The sequence below is a fragment of the Carcharhinus amblyrhynchos genome, chromosome 4, assembly GCF_965287045.1.
Source record: "Carcharhinus amblyrhynchos chromosome 4, sCarAmb.v2.hapA, whole genome shotgun sequence".
Lineage (NCBI taxonomy): Eukaryota > Metazoa > Chordata > Chondrichthyes > Carcharhiniformes > Carcharhinidae > Carcharhinus > Carcharhinus amblyrhynchos.
In genome coordinates, this window is record NC_137327.1 from 119,002,152 (window position 1) to 119,025,794 (window position 23,643).

General features: G+C 44.4%; 1 protein-coding gene across 1 annotated transcript in view; it reads left to right on the plus strand.

Annotated features, from left to right (window-relative positions):
- LOC145342465 (uncharacterized) overlaps positions 1-23,643 on the plus strand; it is a 52,314-nt gene that overhangs the window by 13,501 nt on the left and 15,170 nt on the right. The window contains exon 4 of the mRNA XM_080188028.1: positions 649-798. Within this exon, the coding sequence (XP_080044154.1) occupies positions 649-798 (150 nt within the window). The remainder of the gene's footprint in view (positions 1-648; positions 799-23,643) is intronic.

Sequence of the window (23,643 nt, forward strand, 5' to 3'; positions counted from 1 at the left end):
CATAAATATCAGGTGCCATTTACCCTGTTATCAGCGTCTATGTATTGATTCTACTGCAATTGTGACGTTTTGAAAGTTTTGCTCAAAAAACATTAATATGTAGAGGGACGCAAGGGAGAGCGATCTTACCAAAGCAGTTCTAAGTCCAGAACAAGCGTGAAGACAGGATAAATTTACACAATTTTTCAGGGGGCAACTTAAAAATCAAAATTACCTGATTCTGGCGAAAAAAGTTTGACAAACTTGTTTCTTGGCCATATGGGTAATGGCCAGGGCCTAAATCATACGAAAGCCGGCTGATAGCAGCAGAAAACACAATTACAAAATTCTGTTTGGGCACGAGATTGAACTCACCAGATATCCTGTTCTGGCAAGATGTCGAATGGCTAGAAACCGAGCATGAACCAGATTTCTTGGCTCTCTCAAATCTTATCGCCTTGCTCATCTGTCGGCTGACAGGATTCAATGGTAAGATCATGACTCAGATGATTTATCTTTGAACTTGCCTCTCGAGCACAAAGAAAGCATGACTGTGCAAGCTAATATCTTAGCAATTGGAAAGGCAAAGGTTATTTTGTTGCTTCCATGTTTACTCACAGTTTTATTCCATTAGAAAAGTCCTAAATCTTATTTATTGGTACATTACAGGTCAAAGGGAAAACCATTTGGAATCTACAAGGGCAAGCCTTTCTGACTTTGGTGGTGATGATCAAGATCCCACAGGACTTAGCCTTTCAGACGCTGATCATGACATTGTTGAGGAAAGACTGGATGAGTTGGAAAATGACATAATTCCAGGTTTTAAAAACAGTAATCTATTGATCTGTAACTTGTTTTTTTCAATGTTGATCAGAAAATAAGATGTAGTAGCTTTTCTCAAGAGCAATCTAAGAACAGTGCCACTTAGATGCAAATAGATGTAACGATGGAGTCAGCCCTGTGGTTCGATTCATAGTAGCTGAGTTTCATTAATATAAGGGGTAATATCTCAGTCCATCTCCTTCCTGAATCCTGCATAGCCTTTGCTAGGGAGGCCTTAAGGGTTCTATTTGAACGTTCCACCATCCCTGAACTTTGAGGGTGGTAGGGTATATGGAATCTCTGTCTTATCCCCATCAGTTGGCATATGATTTTTATTACCTTCCCCATAAAATGTGTGCCTTGATCGGAGTCTATTTGCAAAGGAACCCCCCATCTTGGGATTACTTCCTCTGCCAATATCCTTGCCACAGTCATGGCTGAACAATTTTTAGTTGGGAACGCTTCTACCCATTTGGTAAATTGATCGATTATCACCAAACAGTATGTTTTCCTGTGTGACTGCGGGAGGGGCCCTGTAAAGTCCATTTGCAGATGTTCCCAGGGACCCTTAGGACGAGGCTGATGCCCTATCTTAACCTTTACAGGTTTCCCTTGGTTAAACTGGGCACAGGTTATGCACCGATGGCAATACCGGGCACTATCCCGTCCCATTCCCTTCCACCACAACTCCTTTCCTATACTGGCTATGATGGCATCTCTTCCCACATGTGATAATCCATGATGTAACTGCATCAGAGTTTGCTGGATACATTTGGGTGCTAACACCTTATCATTTAATCTCCAGATGCCCCTCTCATCAGGCACAGCTCCCTGAGCTTTCCACCTTGCACGCTGTTCCCCAGGGGTGTCTTCATGTAGCTGAGAGGTGTCGGTCGGGGGTTCAATTTCAACTGAGGTGGTGACAGGCAGGGCTTGTCGGCTGCCTGATTCCCCTTAAAAATATGCCACTCGGGACTTTGCTTGTCTGGTTCCTTTTGGTGTGCTTTAACCTTTAATACTGGACTTTCGATGGGAACTCACTGGCCTCAAATAGGGTTTCTATTATCTGGCCATGTCTAATTAGGGTGCCCCCCGTTGTGACGAATCCCCTTCTTCCCCAAATGGTCATATAGTCATGCACAATCCCAAATGCATATCGACTGTCGGTGTAAATATTGACTCGTTTCCCCGCCGTTTCAGTGAAAGCCCGGGTCAGGGCTACTAGCTCCGCCACTTGCGCTGACATATTCCCCTCTATTCTTCCTGCTTGGACCACCTGCAAGTCCGCGTTTACCACCGCCCATCCCATTCATGGTGATCCATCTACATACTTCCGTGACCCATCCACAAATAGGGTCTCCTCTGGTGCCCCCAGGGGCACATCCTTTATTCGACTTTCCTCTGCTCCCTCAGCTACATCCCCACATATATGTGATTTCCCTTCACCTAACATTCCTTCGGTGGGGTACTCTCTTATGTCTCATACAATGGTGATGCTGGGGGGGAAGGAGTATTGCCTCCCACTTCGCCCTTCTCATATTTGAGACAGATAGTAATTTCCCCGTATTTATCATTTCTACCAAAGTATGTTTGGTGTGCAAGACTGTCTTCCCCGTCATTACAATGGGCTCGCTAACCTTTACTGCCCATGCCGCGCAATCCAGCGCAGCTATACACCAGGGTAAGCCAGCCACAACAGGGCCCTCCACTGTAGAAAAATATCCCAAATCCAAAAAAGGCCCAAATAGGAAAGATACAGGTGTTATATTTGGGACATTTAAAAGCCCAGGGGACCAAAGAGATGCCCGCGGACTGGAAAGCCACCATACGGCAAATGCCTCTCAGTTGATCCTAACCTGTGCCCCTTCCCCAGGGCCAGAGAGCACTGCCAGCATGTTAGGCTGGCAATGCCATGGCGCCCAAAGGGCAGCATTAGGTTGTCAGCCTGGCACTATCCAAGGGCACCCCCCCACCCCTGACCTCCTGCGGGGCTTCTAAAGCCTTTGGTCCTACCAGCGAGGCCATCATGACTGGTCATTGTTGATGGGGACCATATGTGATCCTTACCACAGGGGACCTTCACTGGTAAGTCTGCAAAGGCAAGTGAGCTTGGACAATTGCGTCCCGGGCTCACTTGTAATTCGTAAATTCTACTTAGCATAGAATTTAAATCTTACAATTAATATGATCTCGCCGGATATTGAGCATCAGTCAGATTGCGAGAGGCAAGAAATTGAGCACGAACCCAATTTTTCCTTTCTCTCGCAGTCTTACTGGCTCACCCCTCTGGTCAGTAAGATTATCCTCAATGTTTCTGTTGCCAGCAGATCTTTTGTTCTGTGAAACAACTAGCTTGACTCCAGTTTTTCCACTAAGGAAAATTTTAGAAAATATACATAATGGCATTACAGATAGGGGACTCCATAGTGAGGGGGTCAGACAGGCGTTTTTGTGGACACAGACGGGAGTCACGGATGGTGGTTTACCTCCCTGGAGCTGGGATCCGGGATGTCTCTGGACGTGTCCCAGACACCCTGAAAGGGGAGGGTGAGGAGCCAGAGATTGTGGTATATATAGGTACCGCTGACATAGGCAGGAAGGGGGAAGGGGGTCATGAAAAGGGATTATAGGGAATTAGGTCGACAGCTGAGAAAGAGTAATGCGAAGGTAGTAATCTCATGATTGCTGCCTGCGCCGCGGGAGAGTGAGAGCAGGAATGGAATGAGGTGGACGGTGAATGCGTGGCTGAGGGACTGGAGCAGGGGGCAGGGATTCCAGTTCCTGGACCATTGGGACCTCTTTAGGGGCAGGTGTGACCTGTACAAGAAAGACGGGTGGCACTTGAATCCCAGGGGGACCAATATCTTGGCGGAAAGGTTGGCTAGGGAGACTGGGGGTACTTTAAACTAGAAAGGTTGCGGGGAGGGAATCGAGATGAGGTGACTGAGAGCGAGGAGGTTAGCTCCCAAGTAGAGAAGGACTGTAGACAGTATGAGAGGGAGGTTAGACGGGTGATGGAAAAGGGAAGCGCCCAGACCGAGGGTCTGAGGTGTGTCTATTTTAACGCCAGGAGTGTAGTGAATAAAGTGGATGAGCTTAGGGCGTGGATTGCTGCTTGGGAATGTGATGTGGTGGCCATTACGGAGACTTGGATGTCTCAGGGACAGGACTGGGTACTTTAGGTGCCGGGATTCAGATGTTTCAGGAAGGACATGGAGGGAGGCAAAAGAGGTGGTGGAGTGGCACTGTTGATCAGGGACAGTGTCATGGCTGTAGAAAAGGTGGATGCCGTGGAGGGACTGTCTACAGGGTCTCTGTGGGTTGAAGTTAGGAACAGCAAAGGGTTGTTAACTTTGCTGGGTGTTTTCTACAGGCCACCCAATAGTGACAGGGAAGTTGAGGTGCAGATAGGGAAACAGATCCTAGAGAGATGTAATAATAACAGAGTTGACGTGATGGGAGGCTTTAATTTCCCAAACATCGACTGGAATATCCCAAGGGTAAGGGGTTTGGATGGGAAGGAGTTTGTTAGGTGTGTTCAGGCGGGTTTCCTGACACAACACATGGATAAGCCTACAATAGGAGAGGCTGTACTTGACCTGGTGCTGGCTAATGAACCAGGACAGGTGTCGGATCTCTCGGTGGGACAGCATCTCAGGGATGGAGATCATAATTCTATCTCCTTCACGATAGCATTGGAAAGAGATAGGATCAGGCAGGCTAGGAAGGTGTTTATCTGGAGTAAGGGGAAATATGAAGACATCAGGCAGAAAATTGGATGAGTAAACTGGAAGGGGTGTTCTTGGGGAAAAGTACTGAAGGAAGGTGGTGGATTTTCAAGGAATGTTTGTCTGGAGCTCTGCACGACAACATTCCGATGAGACAAGGAGGTTTTGGAAGGTCGCGGGAACCGTGGTGCACAAAGGTTGTGATGAACCGAGTCAGGAAGAAAAGAAAGGCGTACAAAAGGTTCAGAGAGCTAGGTGATGTTAAGGATCAAGAGGAGTATAAGGTTCGTAGAAAGGAGCTTAAAAAGGAAATTAGGAGAGCCGGAAGGGGTCATGAGAAGGCCTTGGCGGGTAAGATTAAGGAGAATCCCAAGGCATTCTACAAATATGTGAAGAGTAAAAGGATGAGAAGTGAAGGGATAGGACCTATAAAAGGTGAAGGGGGAAAAGTCTGTGTGGAACTGGAAGAAATGGCAGAGGTGCTTAATGAGTACTTTGCCTCGGTATTCACAGTGGAAAGTGATCTGGGAGGTTGATTTTCAAGGAATGTTTGTCTGGAGCTCTGCACGACAACAGGTTTGCGGCGGACTGAAAAGATTGAGTATGTGGACGTTAAGAAAGAGGATGTGTTAGAACTTTTAAATTCTATCAAGATAGATAAGTCGCCGGGACTGGATGGGATGTACCCCAGGTTACTGTGGGAGGAGAGGGAAATGATTGCAGAGCCCCTGGCGATGATCTTTGCATCATCGATGGAGATGGGAGAGGTTCCGGAGGATTGGAGGATTGCGGATGTGGTTCCTATTTTCAAGAAAGGGAACAGGGATAGCCCGGGAAATTACCGACCAGTGAGTCTGACCTCAGTGGTTGGTAAGTTGATGGAGAGGATTCTGAGGGACAGGATTTATGAGCATTTACAGAAGTTTAGAATGATCAGGAATAGTCAGCACGGCTTTGTCAAGGGCAGGTCGTGCCTTACGAGCGTAGTTGAGTTGTTTGAAAATGTGACTGAACACATTGACAAAGGAAGAGCTGTGGATGTGGTTTACATGGATTTCAGTAAGGACTTTGATAAGGTCCCCCATGCAGGACTTCTTGAGAAGGTGAGAGGCATGGGATCCAAGAGGCTTTGGCCTTGTGGATCCAGAACTGGCTTGCCTGCAGAAGGCAGAGAGTGGTTGTGGATGGGTCTTTTTCTGCATGGAGGTCAGTCACCAGTGGAGTGCCCCAGGGATCTGTTCTAGGACCCTTGCTGTTTGTCATTTTCAAAAATGACCTGGATGAGGAAGTGGAGGGGTGGGTTAGTAAGTTCGCAGACGATACGAACATAGAACATAGAACATAGAACATAGAACATAGAACATAGAACATTACAGCGCAGAACAGGCCCTTCGGCCCACGATGTTGCGCCGACCAGTTACAAAAACAATGACCCACTAGCCTATACCAATCCCTTTTCGTCCATAAACCTATCCAGAGATCTCTTAAACGCCCCCAAACTAGACGCATCTACAACTGCAGCAGGCAGGGCATTCCAATCCCTCACCACCCGCTGGGTAAAGAACCTACCCCTGACATCCGTCCTGTAGCTACTCCCCCTTAATTTAAAGTCATGCCCCCTCGTGCTAGCTTTCTCCATCCGAGGAAAAAGGCTATCACTATCCACCCTATCTAAACCTCTAATCATCTTATATGTTTCAATAAGATCCCCTCTTAGCCGCCTTCTTCCCAACGAAAACAACCCTAGATCCCTCAGTCTCTCCTCATAGGACCTCCCCACCATACCAGGCAACATCCTAGTAAACCTCCTCTGCACCCTCTCCAACGCCTCCACATCCTTCTTGTAATGCGGGGACCAGAACTGCACACAGTACTCCAAGTGCGGCCGCACTAGAGTAGTGTACAGTTGCAACATTACACTGCGACTCCTAAATTCAATCCCCCTACCAATAAACGCCAAGACACCGTACGCCTTCTTGACAACCTTATCTACTTGATTCCCAACTTTCAGGGATCTATGTACACACACACCTAGATCCCTCTGTTCATCCACACTATTCAAAGAAGGTTGGTGGTGTTGTGGATAGCATGGAGGGATGTCAGACGTTGCAGCATGATATAGATAGGATGCAAGACTGGGCGGAGAAGTGGCAGATGGACTTCAACGCGGATAAATATGTAGTGGTCTATTTTGGCAGGACCAGTGGGATGAAGGAGTACAATATCAAGGGTAGGAGTCTTAGCAGCGTTGAGGAGCAAAAGGATCTTGAGGTCCAGGTCCATAGGACTCTTAAATCGGCCTCGCAGGTGGAGGATATCGTCAAGAAGGCATATGGTGTACTGGCCTTCATTAATCGAGGGATTGAGTTTAGGATTCGGGAGGTAATGCTGCAACTTTGTAAGACCCTTGTCAGAACCCACTTGGAGTACTGTGCGCAATTCTGGTCGCCTCACTACAGGAAGGATGTGGAAGCTATTGAGAGGGTGCAGAGGAGATTTACAAGGATGTTGCCCAGATTGCGAGGCATGCCTTATGAAGATAGGTTGAGGGAGCTAGGTCTCTTCTCCCTGGAGAGGTGAAGGTTGAGAGGCAACCTGATGGAGGTTTATAAAATGTTGGGAGGAATAGATAGGGTGGATTCTCGGAGGCTATTTCCCAGGGCTGAAATGATCGCTACGAGAGGACACAGGTTTAAGGTGCTGGGAATCAAGTACAGAGGAGATGTTAGGGGTAAGTTTTTCACTCAGAGGGTGGTGAGTGAGTGGAATTGGCTGCCGTCACTGGTGGTAGAGGCGAACCTGCTGGGGTCTTTTAAGAGACTTCTGGATGAGTACATGGAATTTTATGGGATTGGGAGTTACAGGTAGTTCTATGGCCTGGTAGGTATGGATATAATCGGCGCAACTTGTGGGCCGAAGGGCCTGTTTGTGCTGTAGTGTTCTATGTTCTATGATCTAATGGAGTATTGCTCAGAATAATAGTAAAATGAAGGCAGGAAAATTACTAAATTATCTTGAATTTCTTTTTCTTACAATGATTACAAATGTTTTCACTGGCATAAACAGAAGCAGTTGTTAAGAATAGCCATATTTTCAAAGATAGAAGCCAAGGTCTTAACAAGGTGAGCGTTGGATATCCAATAATCAGGGACAGCATGTCCCATCTGCGAGAACTGCCAGCCAATTTGACTGCCCAGCAACTGGGTAATCCCAGTAGTGGGAGTCAGTTTAGCTCAGTTGGCTGAATGGGTGGTTTGTGATGCAGGGCAATGCCAACAGTGCGGGTTCAATTTCCATACTGGCTGAGGTTATTCATAAAGGCCCCACCTTCTCAACCTTGCCTCTTGCCTGAGTTGTGGTGATCCTCAGATTAAGTCACCACCAGTCAGCTCTCCCCTCAAATGCCAGTAATTTTTCTGTAATCATAGAACCACCAAGGAGTTATGATACCCAATTTAGGCTTCGGATTGAAGAGAGACCCAGGCATAAGTAAGTGATTGGGGAAGGGTGTCATAGATTGGATTCACAGGGGAGGGGAAGGGTTGGCTGGCCCCAATCAGTTGGTTCCGTTAATCAGGGCATAACTGTAGTACAGTTAGAACTAATCTTATAAGAAATTCAGGAAAATGTTTTTGCCCAGACAGTAGTTAGAATATAAAACTTGGTACCGCATAAAGTGGTTGGACTGAATAGCATAGATACAGTGTGGGAGAGACTACATAAACAGAAAGGGGAGAGAAAATAACAGGAGGATTCACTGATAGGGTGAGATGAAATCGAGTGCAGGAAGCTTGTGTGAAGCACAAACAGTTTGGCTGAATGACTTGTTTCTGTACTGTAACTTCCTGATAAGCTTTATCATGATCCATTCAATTCAAACATTTGTTTTCTTCATGAATGTATCCACTGCCTAATCACCCAATGACTGAATTAGTAATACTATCAAAGGAAGCAATATTGTGCAACACTTTCCTAATAATTAAATAATGATGAACCAAACTCTAACCATGGACATCAAGTGGTTCCAGTTGTTCTATAACATTGTCAAAGACTTCCTCACTGGAATCTACATCATGTATTTCATTCGGATGGGTAACATTGACTTCATTGTTTTCATTGGTATCTGTAAAATATGTTTGGTTTAATGACATTTCAATTACAGATGCTCACCAAAAATATGTTCGTCTTATTCATTAATACTTTCTGATGATTAAGTTTGAGGTAATGCTTCTCCAGGCACGCAACATTTTGTTCAGCGTTTTCAGGGAAGATTTCATCTCTTGATGTACGCTACCGACTGTGCTAACACATTGTGAAGATTTCCTCTAGCCTGTTTTAGTGACTTCTCTAACAGCTTGATGATTTCCTCTGGTTGCTCTGTGTTCGGATCGATGTAGAGATGTTTCCAATTTTGGGAAGTCCAAAATGAGAGGGCTTAACTATAAAGTGGTCACTAATAAATCTTATAAGGATTTCAAGAGTAACCTCTCTATGCAAAGACTGGTAAAAATGTTGAATGTGCTACAAGAGTAGTTGAAGTGAATAGTATACATTCATTGAAGGGGAAGCTACAAAAGCAGTTGGGAGAAGAATATAAGGATATTCCAATAGGGTGAGATAAAGTAGGGTAGAGGAAGGCTCGTGTGGTGCATTAGTACAAACATAATGGAATTGGACTGAACAGCCCATTTCTGTGCTATAAATTATAGGTTATCTATTTCATAATCTGTTCAATTCAAGCATCTGTTTTCTCCAATAATCTGTATGTATTGCCCACTCTTCCAATTACTGAACTGATAACCAAAAGAATTGGTAATACTACTAAAGGAAGTAATCTGAATTGGTAATACTATTAAACAACGTAATCTTGTTCAATGCTTTCTTAGTATTTAACTAAAGATGAACAGAACTCTAACCATCATCAGTTAGTGGCTCCAGTTCTTCCATAAGCTTGTCAAAGTCTTCTTTGTCTTTCATGTCTTTGATGCTTTTGATTTCACTGGTATCTGTAAAATATGTTTGATTTGAGAACGTATCAATTACAGATGCTTAAATATTTGTTTGCCTCATTCATTAATACTTTCAGCATTAATTAAATTTGTGATAGTGCTCCTTGAGAGATGCAACTTATTGCGAAACATTTTCACAGAAGCTTTCCTCAAGTCTGTGTGTGTAACAGAGTGATTATAGCATGTATTCTTTGGTTGCACTAACATTTTCCTGTTTTATTTGTGGGTATGGTTTCTCATCTGGTCCATCTTTAATTCCAGATGCTTATTCTACTAATTCATCATAATCCCGGGAACTAATAACTCCCATTTTAAGGATTTTTTTGGTGAGCCCGTCTTTAAATGCTTGTAAATTGGCTCTATCTGTTCGGGCAAGTTCGGGCACTCCCGAACATTCTTGATATATTCTAAAGAGTTGCTCCCCAAACTTGGAGGCTCCCTCATCCCTCTGTTGTTTAGCATTGGTAATTCTGGACAAGTTAGTTGGTGCATTGCCCAAGACTCATTGAACTTCCGCCTTAAACCAGTGAAATGATTCTACCATTGCATCGATCTTGGCATTTGTCTCTGTTGCGTATGTCCACCTTCCGTCTTGGTAATCAAACCGAGCTCGGTCAGTGGCATTTGCCTGGTCTGACCCATCAATGTCCACCTGTCCTGCGGGCAAGTGGCTCGTACCAACTGGTGTATATCCCGCAAATGTAATTGGTGCCCAACCCAAATGGTGTTTAGTTCTGCCCAAAAGTTTCTGTTGGTGGGATCCTGGGTAGAGGGGGTGAAAGTGAGGGGGGCATAGAAGGGGACGGCATTGCACGGCATTGTGGGGGTGGGGCGGAGCGAGGTTTGAAATGTATATACTTTAACGCGAGGAGTATTCGCAATAAAGTGGATGAACTTGCAGCGTGGACCAGTACCTGGGACTTTGATGTTGTGGCCATTTCAGAGACATGGATAGAGCAGGGTCAGGAATGGATGTTGCAGGTGCCGGGGTACAAGTGCTTTAGTCGGAGTAGAGAAGGAGGTAGAAGGGGGGGTGGAGTAGCATTATTGGTCAAGGACTATATCACAGTGTCAGAGAGGAAGTTTAATGAGGACTTGTCTGTTGAGGTAGTATGGGCAGAAATTAGAAATAGGAGAGGAGAGGTCACCCTGTTGGGAGTCTTTTATAGACCTCCAAAAAGTTCTAGAGAGGTTGAGGAAAGGATTGCAGAGACGATCCTGGTTAGGAGTGAAAGTAATAGGGTAATTGTTATGGGGGATTTTAACTTTACTAACATTGATTGGAATTGCTATAGCTCTAGCTCGTTAGAGGGGTCAGTTTTTGTTCAAAGTGTGCAGGAAGGTTTTTTGACTCAATATGTGGATAGGCCAACTAGAGGTGAGGCTATATTGGACTTGGTGCTGGGAAATGAGCCAGACCAGGTGTTAGACTTGGAAGTTGGTGTGCTTTTTGGTGATAGTGACCACAATTCGGTTACGTTCACCTTAGTGATGGAAAGGGATAGGCATGAACCTCGGGTCAGTAGTTTTAGCTGGGGGAAAGGTGTAATTATGAGGCCATTAGGAGAGAATTAGGAAGCACTGATTGTACTAGGAGATTACAGGGACTAGGAACGTCTGAAATGTGGAGTTTTTTCAAGGAGCAGCTACTGCGGGTCTGTGATAGGTATGTCCCTGTCAGGCAGGGAGGAATTGGTAGGGCTAGGGAACCGTGGTGCACAAAAAAAGTTGATTTGTTGGTTAGGAAGAAGAAGGAGGCTTATGTTCGGATGAGGCTTGAGGGCTTGGGTAGTGCAGTAGAAAGCTTTAGATTGGCTAGGAGGGAGTTGAAGAGGGAGTTAAGAAGGGCTAGAAGAGGGCATGAGATGACTTTGGCTGATAGGATTAAGGAGAATCCTAAGGCGTTCTATAGGTATGTCAAGAACAGAAGGTTGGTTAGGGCAAGATTAGGGCCAGTTACAGACAGTAGGGGGAAGTTGTGTGTGGAACCGGAAGAGATTGGAGAGGCATTGAACCATTATTTCTCTTCGGTGTTCACGCAGGACGATATGAATGTAGCTGAGGAGGTCACTGGGGTGAAGGGGTGTAAAATAGAAAGTATTGTAGTTGATACAGAGGATGTGTTGGATATTCTAGATGGGTTGAAAATAGATAAGTCCCCTGGTCCAGACGGGATTTACCCTAGGATTCTATGGGAGGCAAGAGAGGTGATTGCAGAGCCACTGGCTCTGATCTTCAGGTCGTCGTTGGTCTCTGGTATAGTACCGGAAGATTGGAGGACAGCGAATGTTGTCCCATTGTTTAAGAAGGGGAGCAGAGACTTCCCTGGGAATTACAGACCAGTGAGTCTTACTTCTGTAGTGGGCAAGGTTTTAGAAAGAATTATTAGGGATAGGATTTATAGTTATTTGGAGAGTAATGAATTGATTAGAGATAGTCAGCATGGTTTTGTAGCGGGAAGGTCGTGCCTTACTAACCTTATTGAGTTCTTTGAGAAGGTGACCAAAGAGGTGGATAGGGGTAAGGCAGTAGATGTGGTATATATGGATTTTAGTAAGGCGTTTGATAAGGTTCACCATGGTATGCTTCTGCAGAAAATGCAGATGTATGGGATTGGTGGTAATTTAGGTACTTGGATCAGGAATTGGTTAGCAGATAGGAGACAGAGGGTGGTGGTTGATGGTAATTATTCATCATGGAGTTCGGTTACGAGTGGTGTGCCTCAGGGATCTGTTTTGGGGCCACTGCTGTTTGTAATCTTTATTAATGATCTGGATGAGGGTATAGTTGGGTGGATTAGTAAGTTTGCTGATGACACCAAAGTCGGAAGTGTGGTAGATTGTGAGGAAGGGTGTCGAAGTTTGCAGGGTGACTTGGACAGGTTGCAGAGCTGGGCCGCGAGGTGGCGGATGGAGTTTAATGCGGAGAAGTGTGAGGTAATCCATTTCGGTAGGAATAACAGATGTGTTGAGTATAGGGCTAACGGGAGGACTTTGAATAGAGTGGAGGAGCAGAGGGATCTAGGTGTATGTGTACATAGATCCCTGAAAGTTGGGAATCAAGTAGATAAGGTTGTTAAGAAGGCGTACGGTGTCTTGGCGTTTATTGGTAGGGGGATTGAATTTAGGAGTCGCAGCGTCATGTTGCAACTGTACACAACTCTGGTGCGGCCGCACTTGGAGTACTGTGTGCAGTTCTGGTCCCCACATTACAGGAAGGATGTGGAGGCTTTGGAGAGGGTGCAGAGGAGGTTTACCAGGATGTTGCCTGGTATGCAGGGGAGGTCCTATGAGGAGAGACTGAGGGATTTGGGGTTGTTTTCACTGGAAAGAAGGCGGCTAAGAGGGGATCTTATAGAAACATATAAGATGATTAGAGGTTTAGATAGGGTGGATGGTGATAGCCTGTTTCCTCGGATGGAGAAATCTAGCACGAGGGGGCATGGCTTTAAATTAAGGGGGGGTAGTTATAGGACGGATGTCAGGGGCAGGTTCTTTACCCAGAGGGTGGTGAGGGACTGGAATGCCCTGCCTGCTGCAGTTGTAAATGCGCCTAGTTTGGGGGCGTTTAAGAGATTGGTGGATAGGTTTATGGACGAAAAGGGATTGGTTTAGATTAGTGGGTCAATGTTTTTTTTTAAAAAATAAGACTGGTCGGCGCAACATTGTGGGCCGAAGGGCCTGTTCCGCGCTGTAATGTTCTATGTTCTATGTTCTATGTTACTCTGGGGTTGAAGCCTTCCCAAGGAAGTCAAAACTTGTTGTCTTTCTCCTGGGGTAAAGAGTTTATACCGGGCAGTGGGGTTCTGTAATGTCCCACCCCGAGTTATAGGAGCGAGATCATAAACCTCTTTCTCATCGGGGTTGGAGTCTCCTATGGGTGCCATAGGTTGTATGGCTGGCCTATACGGGGGCAAGTGTCCCCAGCCGGGGTCTTCTAAAAGTTGACCTTTCTTTTCTAACTCTCTATTGTGTGCTTCCAACATTTTAATTTTGGCTTTATCATCAGCCCACTTCTTACCTGAAGCTGAGACCTGTTCAATTAATCTGGCCAGCTGGTGAACTAAGAGAATTCCTATTTTCTTAGTTCGATCCTGTTTTTCCTTTTCCAACCATTCCTGTTGTTGGTCTAATGGGTGCGATGGGTCCCACCCCCCTCTCCTAATCTGCTTAATGAATTCTTAATCATATACTCATTTACAAAGAACAAAGAACAACCCAGCACGGGAAACAGGCCCTTCGGCCCAACGAGCCCGCGCCGCCGCATCACCCTACACCTATTCTACCCTGCGTGTCTACGAATGGAACCCCTAACTTAGCCAGATTCAGGGGAGAATAGTGTCAATTTGGTAAACCAATCAGCCTAAGAGCACATCTTTGGGGTGTGGGAGGAAACCGGAGCGCCCGGAGGAAACCCACGCAACCACAGGGAGAATGCACAAACTCCCACAGACACAGGCCCAAATCCATGTATCTGCACAGCCAGCAGTGCTAGTCACCGAGCTGTTGCGGCGCCCGTCTACCGGTCCGCGATCAAGCACACACCGACACGAAGTACTAGGCCACTCCCGGAACCTCCAAGAGCAGCCCACGCACGACCCACCGTGTGCATGCCCCTCGTTTGACAACGAGATGGACCTCCACCTGCGGAATAAAAAGACAAAAACGTTAACTTACAAGTCTGCATTTCCGGTGTCTCCCAAGGTTCTGACCTCAATTAATAGCCCCTACTATAACCCTCCATCCCCATTTCACTCATGTGTCTGTCTAACTGAACCTTAAACGAGTCCAACGTTCCTGCCTCCACCACCCTCCTCGGTAGCGCGTTCCATACCCCCACAACTCTCTACGTAAAGAACCTTCCTCTCACATCCAAATTATACCTCTCGCCCCTCACCCTTAAATCATGACCTCTCGTATTTGTACCCAGTCTAGGGAGCAGTCTCTCACTATTGACTCTATCTATTCCCTTCGGTATCTTATATACCTCTATCATGTCCCCCCTCAACCTCCGTCTTTCCAAGGAGAAAAGTCCCAGTTTCTCCAACCTTTCCTTGTACCCCAGCCCCTCCATGCCAGGCAACATCCTGGTAAACCTCCTCTGAACCCTCTCCAGAGCTTCCACGTCCTTCCGGTAGTAAGGTGACCAGAACTGGACGCAGTACTCCAAATGCGGTCCAACCAACGTTCTATACAACTGAAGCATTAGACGGCAGCTTTTATACTCTATACCCCTACCTATAAAGGCTAGCATTCCATATTGTTTATTATGGATCCCTACTGTCCTTGTGATTCTGCCATAACACCGATAAGTTTATACTCACCACCTGGAGTCTTCTATTCTCCTCTGTCACTCTCCCACTCCTAGGTCGCTCTTATCAGAGTGCAGTGATCGCTGTTAGGAGTGATCAGTGCCCTCCGTACCACCGTTTACACTCGTGAGCTTACAACCTTAATCTCACACTGTTCAGCCGGCTTTTCCTTCTACTCTGACGATCACTCAGACAGATTCTTTCTTACTCACATCTGAACATCACACCCCAGGCATCCTTCTCCAGCCTTTACACCCATTTCAAACTCCCAATCTTCACGAGGGGGGGTCTACCCTTCTTAACAACCGGTCTAAGGCTGGGTGTAAAGACAGATGCCTCCCTGTCCGTACGCGTTCAGTTCGGACCTCTCACACACTCTCACACTCTTTCATCACAGATGAGCACCTACTGTACTTTGACCCACTCCCTTAAGTTCGGTGATCTATTCCAAAGCTCCTGTTGTGGCCATTCAACCGGAGCTGCAAACAGATCCCGGGTTTCGGCACCAATTGTTGTCGGTAAAGATACCTCTGAGACCAATTGTGAGTCAAAGTATAACAAGTTTATTCAAAAGGCTTTGGGAGATATACCTGCTACACCTAACAGCGGTTCCTCAGGCTTCTCTCTGAACACAACTTAAGAGCATATATTTACACCCCCCCAGTCACGTACACATCTTCTCAGTCTCGGCAGGTTCCCAGGCTATGGATTGTCTTCCATCGTGGGAACATGGCCACCTCGGTGTTTCTTCATGGTTATCTAAAGGCCGCAATTGACGTGTGTGATTGGCCTTTAGCTAACATACAGGCCGACAAGACAAGTTAAAATTAACGGGACTGGTGTAACAATTTATGTTCATAAGCACATAATATGTATAATATGTTGGTACATGACATATAAGCAGTACATAACGAATATATGTGAATATATATTCAGGCATGCAAGTTTCACTATGTTAGGCAAAAGTCCACGAAATTAAAGACACAAACGAGCTGGGTCAGCTATATTTCTGAATGGACTATCAAAAACTTGTGTACAACAGGAAGGACAGCTGCAGCTTCTCTGTCTGGGGCACACAAAAACAAATCTTGCATCTACCTGAGATACATGAAAACAAGCTGGATACAAGTTGTACAATACTTTTTACCATTCTCCAAGTATTACAAAGTTCATTAATCCATTCCCTACTGCATCTACAATGCAGGAGGTAATTCAGTCCATCAAGTATGCACCGATCCACCAACAGAGCATCTGACCCAGACCCTATCCCCGTAATTCCTCACATTAGATCTTCCGTTTTCCACTTCTCAGTAGACGTTATGACACCGACTTCTCCTAGAATGCTCCAGTGAATTTCCTCTGCCACGTCCACCAGATGCTCTTCCTCCTATTTATCAAATATAGAAGCATAGACGATAGGTGAAGGAGGAGGCCATTTGAGCCTACTACGCCATTCATTATGATCATGGCTGATCATAATATTCAATAGCCTAATCCTGCTTTTTCCCCATTCACCCTAAGTGCTATGTCCAGCTGCCTTTTGAATACATAGAATGTTTTGGCATCAACTACTTCCTGTGGTAATGAATTCCACAGGCTCACCACTCTTTGGATGAAGAAATGTCTCCTCACCTCATCCTAAATGGTCTACCCTGATTCCTTAGACTCTGACTATGCTTTATGTCATTTATATTAATATTTTGGCTGAGAATACAGGAGGCATGGTTAGTAAGTTTGCAGCTGACACCAAGATTGGTGGCAAAGTCGACAGTGAAGAAAGTTATCTCTGATTGCAATGGGATCTTGATCAATTGGGCCAGTGGACTGATGAATGGCAGATGGGAGTTTAATTTAGACTAATGTGAGGTGATGCATTTTGGTAGATTGAACCAGGGTGGGACTGACTCAGTTAATGGTAGGGCTTTGGGGAGAGTTACAGAACAAAGAGATCTAGGGGTACATGTTCATAGCTCCTTGAAAGTGGAGTCACAGGTGGGTAGAGTGGTGAAGAAGGCTCTCGGCATGCTTGATTTCATCGGTCAGAACATTGAATACAGGAGTTGAGACGTTTGTTGAAGTTGTACAAGACATTGGTAAGGCTGCACTTGGAATACTGTGTGCAGTTCTGATCACACTATTGTAGAAAATATATTATTAAACTAGAAGGAGTGCAGAAAAGATTTACTAGGATGCTCCTGGGACTTGATGGTCTGAGTTATAAGGAGAGGATGTATAGATAGAATGGCACTTTTCTCTCTGGAGCATAGGAGGCTGAGGGGTGATCTTATGGAGGTCTATACAATAATGAGGGGCATAGATAAAGTGGATAGTCAATATATTTTCCCAAAGGTTGGGGAATCTAAAACTAGAGGGCATAGGTTTAAGATGAGAGAGGAGAGATACAAAAGAGTCCAGAGGAGCAATTTTTTCACACAGACGATGCTGAGTGTCTGAAGCAAGCTACCAGAGGTAGTAATAGAATTTGTCTTACAAAAGGCATTTAGATGGGTCAGATGGGTACTGAGGGATGTGGGCCAAATGCGGGCAATTGGGATTAGCTTTGGGAATTTAAAAAACAGGGCGGCATGGACAAGTTGGGCCAAAGGGCTTGTTTCCATGCTGTAAACCTCTATGACTCAATGACTCCTGCTTCTGGACTCCCCCACCATTGGGAATATCCTCCCTTCATCTATCCTGTTGGATCACAACTGGAGTATTCCATCAGTTCTGGGAACCATACCAATGAAAGGACATAAAGGCCTTGGTGAGTGTGCAGTGGAGCTTCACCAGACTGTTCCTGGGTCTAATTATGAGGACAGTTTCATTGACTAAGCTTGAATTCCCTTGAATCTAGATGACTAAACAGTAATCTAATAGAGGAGTTGAAGATAATTAAAGGATTTGAAAGAATAGATAGGAACTATTTCCTCTTGGAGAGAGAGTCCAGAACAAAGGAACATATCATTAAAATTAAAGCTACGCCATTGCGGACTGGGGTCATAAAAGGCATAGTGGAAATCTGGAACCCTCTTCCCAGAGAAGCTGTTGAAGCTGGGGGGGTCAATTAAAAATTCCAAAAATGAAATTGAATGATTTTTGTTCGATGGTGGGACTAAGATATATTACCAAGATAGATTAATAGTGTGAAAATATAGACTTGCCACAATCTATTTTAATGCAAACAGGCTCAAGGTGCTGAAGGACCTCCTACTATTCCATATGCCCAACCTGCACTATCAACCCCCACCACCCCTGTTCTTCCAGACCTGTTTCTTCCCTTTGAATACAGCTGCAGAGCCACACTGGGAAGTTAAATAGAGAAATATCAAGGAATCCGATTAGTTAAAGAGAAATACAGTGGAACGGGGAAGAGGAAAATAAGTTGAATAAGGAATAAATTTGATTATTTGACATTCAAAAGCTTTTTAAAAAATTCTTTCAAGGGATATGCGCATCTCTGACTAGGCCGGCATTTGTTGCCCATCCTTATTTGCCTTTGAGAAAGTGATGCAGAGCCGCTGTCTTGAACCACTGCAGTCTTTGTGATATAAGAACACCCATGTGCTTTTAGGGAGGGAGATTCAGCAGCAGTGAAAGAATTGTGATGTATTTCCAAATCAGAATGGTGTGTGGATTGGATATGCTTGGATATTTCCTACTGCCTCAGAAAAACAGCCAGTATAATTAAGGACCCCATGCACCCTGGACATTCCCTCTTTCATCATCTTCCTTCGGGAAAAAGATACACGAGGTCGTGTACCGACCGACTCAAGAATAGCTTCTTCCCTGCTGCCATCAGACTTTTTGAAGAGACCTACCTTGCATTAAATTGATCTTCCTCTACACTGTAGCTATGACTGTAACATTACAATCTGCAATCTCTCATTTCCTCCTTTATGAATGATATGCTTTGTCTATACAGCACGCAAGAAACAATACTTTTCACTGTATACTAACGTGACAATAAATCAAATCAAATAAAAATCAAATATATATCTCCAACTTGAATTAGATGAACCTTCCCAAAAGTATGTGACAATTAATATGCATAAAGGCCTCCATGAGTACACTTGCCTGCCCTTTGGGGCCCTGGCCACATGTACCATTTTTCAATGAGTCATGGAGAATATACTTCAAGGATTACCCACGTGGAAGTGTACCTGGACAACATCCTGGTCACAGGGACTTTGGAATGAGAGCACCTTGAAAACTTAAAAGACGTCTTGCAGAGATCCTCAGAAGTTGGGGTATACTTGAAGAGGGAAAAACATGTCTTCTAAATAAATGCCATGACCTATGGCTATCAGGTGGATGGCAGGGGCATCTGTTGGAGGAAAAACTAAAGGGCTATTAAAGAAGCAGCAATTCCAATCAACACAGAGTTGAAACCCTTCCTGGAGTTAGTAAATTATTATGGGAAATTTATTCCAAATTTGGCTTCCTGCTGTTAGTAAATTATTACAGGAAATTTATTCTGAATTTGGCCTCTTTATTGGCCTCCTTCCAAATCCTGTTACTGAAACACCGAAGGTGCTCTGGGAGATGCCTGTAGGCGGACGTTTCAATACCATTAAACAATACCTTCTGTCATCTAACTTATTGGCCATTTTGATTCCAGAAAGGAACTTGTCCTGTCATAAGATGCTTCTACTCATGGGGATGGGCAATCCTGTCACACCATTAGGAAGATGGAACGGAAAGCCTCTTGCATATGGGTCCAGGACCCTTTTGGATATTGAATGGAGCCATTCCCAAATTGAGACTGAGGTGTAGGTAGTATTCAGCATAAAAAAAACATTCAAAATGTCTACTGTAGATGCTTTGTAATAGTAACTAATCACAAATCCTTGTAGGAACTGACTAAACAAGACAAGGCCAATATCCCCGTATTGCTTCTGCCTGGATACAGCATTGATCATTGTTGATGTTCTGTTGGCAGCTAGTGGTGTACCACCAGAATTAGTACTTTGGTCTTAGCTATTTATTTTTTATGTTAATAACTTAAATGAGGGGACATAAACTAATGTACCAAATTTGTGAACTGTACAAAGTTAGATTGGGAAAGTGTGCAGTGAGGAAGACACAAAAAGGCTGCAGAGGAATAGAAACAGGTTGGGTGTGGACAGATGGAATACAATGTGGTGAAATGTGAAGTTATTTGCTTTGGTGGATATTTTTTAAGCAGATTTTTTTTAATTATAAGAGACTAGGAAATGTTTGCATTCAATGGGATCTCAGTGTCCTTCCACATGAATCACAGAACATTGATATGCAAGTATAATATTATTGTGTGCTCTGCCCAGAGGCAGATTTTTGATTCTGGCTGATACTTCACCCGGAGCAAATTTCCTGGCAGCTGTCAATGATAATTTGTCATAGTCTTCCACTTTTGGGGTCAGGGCAAATGATAAATGTCCTAAGTCCACATCAGTCAGAACAGGAATTGAACCTGTGCTGTTGATTATATTCTGAACCTCTTGCTAGCCATCTAGCCCACTGAGTTGAACAGTCCCAAGCAATCACTTACAGCGGCCAATTAGGAAGACAAATTGAATGTTAGGTTTTGCTATAAGAGGATTGAAATATAGAACATAGAACATTACAGCGCAGTACAGGCCCTTCGGCCCTCGATATTGCGCTGACCAGTGGAACCAACCTAATGACCCTCTAACCTAAACTATTCCAATGTTATCCATATGAGTATAAGAGTAATAAGTCTAAATCTATAATTCTTAATTGTTGAAACTGCACCTGCACCTGGAGTATTTTGTGCAATTTTGGTCTCTTTACCGAGGAAGGAAATACAATGATGCATAATGTTCACTCGTTTCTGGGAATGAGGTCATTGAACAGACTAAGTCTATATTCCCTGGAGTTTCGAAGAATGTGAGGTTATCCAATTAAAAGATATATAAAATTCTGATGGATCTTGACATCAAGGAGGAAATAGCGAGACATCTTGAGGGGAATTGCTTCATATAGCAGACGCAACACAGTTTCGTTAAGGGGAAGTCATGTCTGACAAATTTATTGGAGTTCTATGAGGATGTGTCTAGGGTGGTGGATAGAGGAGAGCCGGTGGATGACGTCTTTCTTGATTTTCAGAAGGCGTTTGACAAGGTGCCTCACAAGAGGTTATTGCAGAAGGTAAGGGGGCATGGAGTTGGGGGTAGGGTGTTAACGTGGATAGAGGATTGGTTGTCAAATAGGAGGCAGAGAGTGGGGGTTAATGGGTGCTATTCGGATTGGTGGTTGGTGACTAGTGGAGTGCCCCAGGGGTCGGTGCTGGGACCTCAGCTATTTACCATTTATATAGATGACCTGGAGGAGGGAACCGAGTGTATGGTGTCGAAATTTGCTGATGACACCAAGATTGGTGGAACAGCAAATTGCGCGGAGGGTGTGGAGAGTCTGCAGAAGGATCTAGATAGGCTGGGCGAATGGGCCAGGAAATGGCAAATGGAATTTAATGTTGGCAAGTGCGAGGTTGTCCACTTTGGTAGGAATAATGGTAGGAACGACTATTACTTACGTGGCGAAAAACTGCAGCAGGCGACGGTGCAGAGAGACCTCGGGGTCCTTGTGCATAAGTCGCAAAAACCCAGCCTGCAGGTGCAGCAGGTGGTCAGGAAGGCGAATGGGATGCTGGCCTTCATAGCGAGGGGGATTGAATATAAAAGTAGGCAGGTCTTGCTGCAGCTGTATAGGGCATTGGTGAGGCCGCAGCTGGAGTACTGTGTGCAGTTTTGGTCGCCGCACTTATGCAAGGATATTTTGGCCTTGGAGGGAGTGCAGAGGAGGTTTACTAGGCTGATACTGGAGTTGAGGGGGTTGAGCTATGAGGAGAGGTTGAATAAACTAGGCTTGTACTCGTTAGAGTTTAGAAGAATGAGGGGAGATCTCATTGAGACATATAAGATGATGAATGGGATGGATAGGATAGAGATGGAGAGACTCTTCCCACTCAGAAAGGACAGTAGGACTAGGGGGCACAGCCTCAAGAGAAAGGGGGGGCGGTTTAGAACGGAGTTGAGGAGGAACTTCTTCACTCAAAGGGTGGTGAATCTCTGGAATTCTCTGCTCGTTGAAGTGGTGGAGGCTGCCTCGCTAAATATTTTTAAGACGCAGGTTGATGGGTTTTTGAAAAGCAAGGGGATTAAGGGTTATGGGGAGAGGGCGGGAATGTGGAACTGAGCCACAACAGATCAGCCATGATCTTATTGAATGGCGGGGCAGGCTCGAGGGGCTAGATGGCCTACTCCTGCTCCTATTTCTTATGTTCTTATGCTGAGAAATTGTTTCCCCTGGCTGGGGAATTTACAAAAGGCGAGCACAAGTCTCAGGGTAAGGCATTTGTTATTTCGGGCTGAGGTGAAGAGAAATTTCTTCATATGGAGTTGTGAATGTTTGGATTTCTCTCCAAGAGAACTGTGGCTGCTCGGTCATTGAACATATTCCAGAGATTGATACATTTTGGGTACTCGGGGAATTAAAGGACATGAGGATAATGTGGAAAGATGAAATTAAGGTATATAACAACCATGACCTTATTTAATGGCAGAGCAAGCTTGAACAGCAAAATAGTCTACTTCTGCTCCTATTTCTTATAGAAAGTCAGATAGAGAAGTATTAAATGGTATGGATATGGTGAATGTGAAATATATTTACTTCACGGTAGCAAGTAAAAAGTAAAGTTTATTCATTAGTCCAAAGTAAGGTTTTCATTACTGTGAAATTCTAGTGGAATCAGACATCAGTTTAAATTAATTAAAACTAAATTTAAGATCAATATTGAAAGGAAAGACGTATTCAAAGGATAATAAATATTTGAAATACTCCAACAGGAAAGACAGTCATGTCAAATATTTTGCAGAGTCTGAAATATGGTTGGGTAATTGGATTTGCGAGCTGATGTACCAAAGGGGAAGTTCAATGGGCCATTTGGACTTTTCTGCTCTTTGACTTTATGTGTATAATGAACCATAGTAAGTAGGTTCCTTGGCCCATCATGTCGATCTCAGAGGAAAAATTAATCCAACTCTTCCATCTTCAAAAGGACCTTCAAACACAGGCAGCTGGGACTAGCTTAGAGATTTAAGAAAAGGGCCGCATGGACAAGTTGGGCTGAATGGCCTATTTCCATGCTGTAAACCTCTATGACTCTGTGACCTACATCTTCCTTTGTTTCAGCTATTCTCTTAAAAGATACCAATGGTCTTTGCCTCAACTTTAACTGATGGAAAAGCATTTCAGAGTCCAACAACTTTCAATAATAACTCAATGCATTTCTTTTCACCCTTTGCCCTATTTCCTTTGTGAGAATTTTAAACTGATGACATCTCGTCATTAGCTCTTCAGTCTTTCACTATTCATCATTTTAAAACTCTTCACGATTTTAAAATTTTCAATTGAACCTTTCTGGTGGAAACAATCTCAATATTTAAGCTTTAACACTATAGTTTCTCACCACTAACATCATTCTGATGAACTTGCATGTGTGCTGTCTGTGGTTTAATTCCTTCCAAAACATTGACTGGCCCTAAGTCGTACACACTATGATAATAGTAGTCTGACTATCTCAGTAGTCTTATTCAAAATTGACCATAACTTAGTGGAGAATGAAGAGATAGTTTTCATGTTGTGTATGTTAGTAACATTGTAAACATAATGTGTGAAATTTCCTGAACTCACAAGTTGTAACAGAGTCATAAACTTGATCACTTCAAGCATATTTACAGCTTCACAAGAAATAAAGATCAGAAGAAATCTTCACACTGTGCTAGCATAGTCACTA